At 35.8% G+C, this 8,412-nt stretch overlaps 1 protein-coding gene across 3 annotated transcripts in view; it reads right to left on the bottom strand.

The window, feature by feature from the left end:
• The window catches only part of LOC102605554 (protein root UVB sensitive 2, chloroplastic), a 10,874-nt gene extending 3,641 nt beyond the window's left edge, over positions 1-7,233 (bottom strand). The window contains exons 1-8 of one of the 3 annotated variants that reach the window (XM_006338132.2): positions 7,142-7,233; positions 6,827-6,949; positions 4,980-5,068; positions 4,799-4,883; positions 4,535-4,594; positions 4,332-4,425; positions 4,079-4,176; positions 3,264-3,443 (exon numbers count right to left, since the gene is read on the bottom strand). In XM_006338132.2, the coding sequence (XP_006338194.1) occupies positions 3,264-3,443; positions 4,079-4,176; positions 4,332-4,425; positions 4,535-4,594; positions 4,799-4,883; positions 4,980-5,068; positions 6,827-6,949; positions 7,142-7,153 (741 nt within the window). In that variant the 5' untranslated portion in view covers positions 7,154-7,233. Of the gene's footprint in view, positions 1-3,263; positions 3,444-4,078; positions 4,177-4,331; positions 4,426-4,534; positions 4,595-4,798; positions 4,884-4,979; positions 5,069-6,826; positions 7,007-7,141 lie in introns of all 3 variants that reach the window. The other 2 variants (XM_006338133.2, XM_015305999.1) reach the window with 2 other exon arrangements.
• Positions 7,234-8,412: the final 1,179 nt, after the last annotated feature.

Below are 8,412 nucleotides of genomic sequence, written 5' to 3'. Positions count from 1 at the left end.
CCCTGCTTCAACCATTGTATTCTAGATCTTTGTCTCCACCTTATCTCTTCATTTTTGACAACTTCTTCAAAAGACATTGTCAAATTTGTTTTTTGCATTACTTCATCATCTGTAAGTGGTCTTTGCCCCCGAACGATCTCCGATTTGGCCAATTTTTCAAGGATTTCTTCCTTTTGTTGTTTCCAGTTGCTCCTATTATTCTTGCTCCATTCCTTCAATTTCCTTTTTAGGAGTTTCAGCTTTTCAGCTAAGACAAAACTTGCTGTACTAGTAACTACAAATGATGACCACCAGAAACTCACTTTCTCCTTGAAACCTTCAACCCCCATCCACCAGTTTCAAATTTGAAGTATGACTTCTTGAAGTTCATGTCTCCACAAGTCAGTAGAACTGGGTTATGATCAGATACCAACTTTGGAAGAGTTGATTGTCTAATGAGGGTGAAGAGTTCCTCCCATTGAGCAGAATACATTATTCTGTCAATCCTTGATGCAGTTGTATGGTTCTCTCCTCTTCTCCAAGTGAAAGACCCTCCAAATAAAGGAGGGTCTATAAGCTCCACCTTCTCAATACAATCAGAGAATTCTGACATAGCCCCATTGATAGATGAACAGTTTGTTCTTTCTGATGGATATCTGATGACATTAAAGTCACCACACACTACTCACGGCCCTTCATAGAGACTTCTCATGGCTCCCAATTCACACCAGAGATCCCTTCTTTCCATTCTTTTGCACTTCGCATAGACAGCCGTCAGGTACCATGTTAAATTCTGGTTCTGACTTGTTAATTTGCAAGAAATGCATTGCTCACCACTCTCTACTAACTCCCCTTCCCAGACCCTTTTGTCCCATAGTATTAGTATCCCTCTACTGCTCCCCACTGCTTCCAAATGCAACTCCCCCACCCATCTATTGTTCCAAATAGTATGCAACAGATTACTTACGTACCCATCAGTTTAGTTTCCACTAAGACATAAATATCTGCCCTCCATTGACTAACTAGATTTCTAACTAATCCCCTTTTATTTTCGTCGTTTAGACCCTTACATTCCATGAAACTAATTTCACCCTCATTGTTCCACAATAGTTAGGCTTCTCCCTCTGATTCTTGGCTCACCATCCTTGAAATTCATGTTGAAAATTAAATTCCTTAATTCCTTTGGGACACTGTTGTTGTTACTGCTTGATGAGCTATCCTTTGATTTCTGATTCTCCCTTGGCTTGTTTTGCTCTAATTTCATGATTAAGGAATAAAATTCTTTTCATACCCTTTGGTAGAGACTCCAAACAAATGACTAAGTTTGAGTAGATTGAGTTGAAACCTTAGCGTTGCTTGTGATTCGATTCAGTCCTCTACGATGCTGTCATCCATTGCTAATGGTTTAGGGTCCTCATACTCCACCATTTGTTCTCCGAAGAGCTCTATAACGCCTTCTTCCCTCTCACTGTCAATTCCCTTGATGCTATCCATTTGGCTTGAAACTAGATCACTTGTTTCTTAGCTTTCTTTGATCTGCAAATTGTCTATGCTAAGGCTTTGAAAGTTCTTGGGAGTTGTTTCCATTCGCATGCAGAATTCTGTGTCCTCATCAATGCTGGAATGTTCAAAGATTTTTTCTGATTTGCCCGACTTCCTTAGAATGGAATTTGTAAAGGGTTTTGTGAATCCATTGGACTTCTTAATTAAAAAGCTCATCTCATCTGTTGATTTCTGAAAAAGGAACCGGTCCTCCTCTTGATAAGGCTCTTGTGACCCAATAGGCTCAATAAATGGTTCTGATGTGGGCTTTGGTCTGGGAGTTAAATGAATAGTCCCAAAAGGACTTTCTGGTTGGTCCATGTCTGGTGGCAAAGTGGAATTTAAAAGAATTGGATCAGGCCCCACAGATTCTTGTAAATTCAAACATTCAGCACTGCTACAAGCCACCTGCTCTAAAGCTGACACCACCTGTTGCGTGTCAGACCCCACAAAACCTGTTGGGTAAAGACCTACAACCTCTTTACCTTTTTCATGAAAAGTCTTCTTATACTTTCCACAACCCAGAACTACTCTTGGTTCTCCTTTACCAGCTATAGTCACCTGTCTAGGGTTAGTAACTATCTCCTTTTTCTTGTACATCGCCGGCGACTCTACCCATATAGAGAAGATCAGATTTCCATCATCAACATCAATGGACAGTGGTATTGCCTCCCTCGGACCCTTAACCCGAATGAGAGCCCATCGCAGGTGGTTTTTAAGTTCCGTTTGTTCTTCATTTTCCAGCCAACCTCCACATTTATCACCTATCTCTTTCATGACACTTGTGGACCAGAGGTGTAGAGGAAGACCATGTACTCTGATCCAAAACCAATCAAACTTGGTTTGGATTGGAAAGGAGCCCTTTGTCGGAGACCACCAGTCAAGTGTTAAGATGACCCCTTGTCTTCTCCAGTCGCCCATAAGAATGTGTTCAGCTGCTTTCCTTGATTGGAACTCAAAGAGAAACTGAAAACCATTCATGTCATACACTTGGATATTCTGAGTCCCTTTCCATGTCTGCTGAGCCCATCTTCTCACCTCATTGCGAGTCGGAACTTCATCCCCACCATTGAATCGACCAACTAGACATCTGCGCAGAAGATCATTATCAGCCTCGTGAGTTTTCACAGAAAGCTGGTTCTTCACAACATCAACCTCAGTAACCTCAGCTTCCTTTAAAGTCCACTTGCTCTTATTAAGAGCATCTTTGAAGCTGCCCTTCTCATTTAATAGATGTTCTGTTGTACCTCCATTTGTAATAAATGCACCAGGAGTGCTAGTTTTCTCTGTAATAAATTCCTCAATCTTTGTAGCCACCAGGCCCCATCCCTCATTATAAGAACTTTCTGGAATGATGATCACAACTCTGTTATATCCCTTAACTGTAATAATGGAAAGGAACCTCCTGTACTCATTGAACTTTTGGGAGCAATAAATATAAGTAGAGCTTTCTCCATTTATTGTACTTTTACCAGCTTAAGGTTTATAAGCACAACAAATGAAAACAAATTTATCTAGCGACAGAGAGAAACATACATCAGCAGAACAAGGTATACTTTACGCTGATGTAAGACCGACATCTCTGCATAGTTTATTTTATTGATCAGATTTTGAATAGTGGATTTTATAGTAGCATAATAGTTTGATCTCCTAGCTTAAACATGATTTGGAAGCGCTGCAAATGGATTGAATCAGAAAAGAACAAATGTACAGAAATATCTTGAATGTAAATAAAATAGTACCTTTCCCTGCATTGATGAACAAATAGTGGATGCTAAGTGAATTCCTGTTCCAAGCCCGAGAACATTAAAAAGAGTGGATATAGCCTCACCTTTAGCAAACAGATCACTAAGATTGCCTTCTTTGGCAAATGAAGAATATATTGGCAATCTTGTTGCTCTAGCTGCAACAACTGCCATTCCCTGATAACTCCAAAGAAAAATAACTTCATTAACATTGCTGACTACAAATTTCTCACAGATCACATCACTGAAGATTTAGCTAATATACCAAATTTTTCATGCAATTAGACTTAAAAAATATATCTTTCACAGAAAGAACAATTGAGTGTCCACTAATGCTCCAAAAGGAGAAATCACAAATCACTCCATCAAGGGAGATTATCATAAAAGAAACTGAAACCTTAGAGTGACTCGTTAACAATCCCTCTTTTGGTAGTTTAAAAATTTGTACCCAAATTTCTGAAAATACCAATTTCCTCTTTAGTAATATTTCAATTCTGTTATACTTCAAGTATATAGGGTACTGATGGTGTAAGGTGTAGATAAAATTAAATTCCTCAAAATATCTGCCTTTCTTGTATTTTCTCCTGCAAAATGAAAAGAAAAACAAAAGCTGCAAAGAAAGCTATTTTATTAGATAAGGAAAATCGGGAGGCTTTGGGAACAAAAAAATGGAAAATCATGTCTTCAGAGGAATAGAGTGAGTAACAAGAAATACATACTTCAAACAACATTAAATCAGGGTCATTCATAAGTTTATAGATCTCTCAAAATACTCAGTGAACCTCTAAAATTAGTAATCAGAGGAAAGTTACCTTTGCAAAATTGCCAAGTCCAGCAACTTCAAGAAATAAATGCGGGCATAAAGGAGACATAACTTCTAAACCAGTCCCAAAGTCATACAGAACATCAGCTGCAACATAGAAAGTTAGTATATTTTAAAACCTACTGTACAATTAAACAGAGGAATGCAAGTATAGAATCAAATTATGCAGTAACAACTCTTATTTATAAAGAAATAAAGAATAATCATAGCATAGGACAGTGCTTCAGGAACATTGAATAAACCTAAAATTCTCCAACGTTTAGGCTCAGAATCCATCCTTGCACCTAAGTTGCTACATATGAGCTTTCCGACATGCTGCATACCATCTCTCAATATCTGTAAATAAACTAAACATTCATAAAATAGTTCCCTTAGGAAGGAAGGGGACTGGACATAATACTTAAGGAGTCGTTTGTTTAATCTGTCTACTAGACAAAAGGCTTACCCAGCTCACTGCAGTTGCCTGAGCAGGGGTAGGACGCAAGCCTGCAGCAAATAGTAGTGACTGCAAAGAAGTAATATTCAGAAGTATCATCATTTTAATGGATTTATCATGTATTTATGCATTAAGAACAAAATCCTATGTCAAACAAGAATGCATATATCAATATAGTGTGTGTATGCTCTTGTTGAAGATAGTTTACTCTTAAAAGTTTTATGAAGTCAAATAAAGTTTAGCAGGCAGTGAGATGCTTCATAGTTAGAAGACCTGAGTCGACAAAACCGATAATGCTGCACTTGTAAAGTGTTGTAGAGCTCGAAATTGTGTGTATCTCATATACCCCTCATTCACACTGCAGAAACAATCAAGAGCAGATATTTACATTACATATTCAAGAAGCTTGTGACCAATTAAAACTGTTGGGAAATCATTTCCAAGAAATTCACACCTATATGGATAGCCAGATGGGAAAAATTTATTCAGAAAGGATTCCATCACTCTCTGTGCAGCTGGTCTTGAGTCATCAACCATCTTGACCTGTAAAGAGTCATAGAAGTAAGTCTCTGTTTGGAAAACAAGCAATGTACTTTTGATATATTAACATGACATGGAAAACATAGTGCATCGTAATAAATCCCTATTTGAGAAGCAAGTGAAAGAACTTTTGATGTATTAACATGACAAGGAAAACGTAGTACAGAGTGGCTAGTCTCTACATGAGAATGTATATACTACATGCAGTGAAACATGTAAGCATCAAGAAAAATTAACAGTAGTATAGAATAACATTCACTTGGATATTATATATACCAATTATATGCTAAAGATGTTTATAAACTCTCAAGAAAATGACTGCCACCTAGAGAAATGGCAGGGGGGAAACCAAACGCTAAAGGAGAAGTTAATGCCAAAGCATGAAATTATTGGGTGATTCAAACATATATGAAGGTATTACCTACATCTTTTGTTGGTAATTAACTATTTTATTAATTGTCAATACTTTGTACAAGGTATTACCTACATTATTGAACTACATCTGTCACAAGTGGTCAAAAAGGTGAGAACAGGAAATACGAGGTATACTTGAAGTTTAGGAGCAGCACAATTAGACGACAATAACATACCAAGTGTAATCCCACAGAGTAGAGACTGGCGAGGATAGAGTATACACAAACCTTATGCCTACCTTGGAGGCAGAATGCTTGTTTCCAATAGAGCCCCGGCTCAAGGAAAAACAATTCAAAGAAGTTTGAAAAAAAAGAAATAATGACAGTGAAGGAGCCATGACAAAATACTATAAAAGCATGAGAAAACATTATGAACAGAAACTACAACAAAATAATATGATAAACAAATTAGAAGAAACAACAAATAGAAACTTAAGCAGTAATACTACGGCTACAAGTATGAAGGATAAGCTATACAACACTTTACTACCTATTGACATGCTATCCTAATTCATGTCCTCCATAAACTCCTAGCTAAGGTCATGTTCTTCATAAGCTAAAACAGAAACATGTCCTGTCTAATTACCCCTTCTCTATACTTCTTCGGCCTACCTCTATCTCTCCTAAAATTATCCATAGTCAATCTCTCATACCTCCGCACTGGGCATCTGCGTCTCTCCTTTTCACATGCTCGAACCATCACAGTCTCAGTTCCCGCATCTTGGCCTCCACTGAAGTCACTCACCTTGCCCCGAATAAATTCATTTCAAATTATATTTCTCCTAGTTTGTCCAAACATCCATCGCAACATCCTCATTTACACAATTTTTAACTTCGGAACTTAATAGTTCTTTTCAGAGTGCAATTGTTTTTAATTAACTGGTAGTTAAATCTACCTGGTACCTTCTTCTTCTTTTTCGGGGAATGGTAACAATAATTTACTTGGTACCTGTTGAACAAGAAAAAAATTCAATTTCCAAACTTTTCTCCCTCACGTCCAACCCAATCCCATTAACTGCTTTCCCGTGCGGTCAAATTTTGAAATAGGTGTGTTAGAGCATTAATTCGTTCTTGGTTAAGTTACCAAAAGTGTTTCGGGGGAAAAGTTAAACAACTACTTCTACTCAAAAGCACTTGCTTTTTTCCTAAAAGCCAGGTTAAACACCTCAACTCTCTAAAATAAGCACTTTTCTCTCCGATTAACTTGGCCAAATAAGTTACACGTACTACAATCAATGTAATGCAAACTGAAAAGGAGTATGTCTAGTACACTAAAACGAGGAATTGAAGATAAAATTGGGGAAATCTTTAGCCAAAAATAGGGGAAAAAAAAGTAAGGAGAACTTACCGATAGCTTACCATCAGGTTGAAATTGGTATTGACGAGAAATTGAATTGGATATTTCAACCCACGAAATTGGTAGCTCAGGCGGCCGTTCATCTGATTCTTTTCTTTGCATCTTTATCTTATCCTACAGTACATTCATTCATTCATCCACAAATTTCAAAATCAAAAGGTATTGAAGTAGCTGACAACAAATGAAACACAAAAAATGAGTGAAAGATTACACGAAAAATAATTGGAAACTAGAAAAATCAAATGCTTTAACAATATTTTTGAGCATTAAGTGAAGAACAAGTAGAAGATTAAAGAAGAGAATTACCAGCATTTGCATTGAGAGAGTTCCGCCGGAAAAGTTGGGAGATAAGGAGAGAGCTGAAATACAATTTGGAAAACTAACCTCTACAGCCGGACAAAAATGGTCCCTTAGGTTCAAAATAATAGCTTCAGGGCTCGTTTTATTTGAATACAAATTATGATAGAATTAATTTTGATTAGATTAGTTATTTTATTAAGTGTTTGGTTTATTGGATTCAAAATATTATGTATTGCATAAATTTTAAGAACATATTGTTTGTTTACAAAATACTCTTTCACTTTATTTAGTATTTGTATTTTCTTTGCATGCTTTAGTTTTTTCATTTTTAACAATAAAATTTTGATTTCATCTTATTTAGCTTGAATATTTTTGTATGTGCATTCTCATGATGGTATCGTATGTATTTAAAATTTAAATTTTCTTCTTATTCAGCTTAAAAATAGAACTTCCATCTTAAGATTGTTAAAGTAAAAAGAGATTTATGAGAAATCAAAATATAAATAAACATAACAATGAGTCAAATAAATTCATAAATAAAAATTATATTTATATAGTGTAATTTTTTAATAGAAAAATATGAAGAATCATTATAAAAATAAGGAGTTGTGAATGTTATTATAAATGCTATAAAAATAATGTAAATATACATGAATGACAAAAGTGATGTGTAAATAGGGTTTAAAGGGATACTTTGTCACTTGCCTATTTTATCCCGAGATAAATTATCCTGAAATTACTATACCACCCAAGGGGAGGAATAACTTATCCCGGTAATAATTATTAATCTCAGGATAAGTTATTTCAAACATGACAACCAAACAACAAACTAGGTACCACTATAGTTTAATCTCAAGGCTATATGATATTATCATTCACACCAAACGACCTCTTAAGTGTATATTTAACATTTTTGGTCGTTTAAAATTGTCATAAGTTAACAAAATGGGAAAAGGGGATAGAATCCATGGTGAACTTATCTCGAAAAGTTGAATACACGTTTAAGTTATTATTGTGATTATTACACATCTATATTACTTAAAGGTGAATATATATCTAATATAATAAAAAGGAGAAACATAGATAAGATGTGACACATCTTTATGACTTCTGGTGTAAACTTAAATAAAATAAGATTTCCGGCAAGTGTCCACTGTTTGATTTAATAGCAACTTGTAGCAAAACTTACAAGAAAGCTGGAATTGAAAGGATAAACAAAGAAAAGAAAATAGAAACAAGCCAAGTTCCAGAACCCTCTTCCTAGAAATGAAAAAAAG

The sequence above is a fragment of the Solanum tuberosum genome, unplaced genomic scaffold, assembly GCF_000226075.1.
Source record: "Solanum tuberosum cultivar DM 1-3 516 R44 unplaced genomic scaffold, SolTub_3.0 scf00003, whole genome shotgun sequence".
NCBI classification, from domain to species: domain Eukaryota; kingdom Viridiplantae; phylum Streptophyta; class Magnoliopsida; order Solanales; family Solanaceae; genus Solanum; species Solanum tuberosum.
Note: the sequence above shows the minus strand (reverse complement) of the source record. Positions and strands in the feature narration are given on the sequence as shown.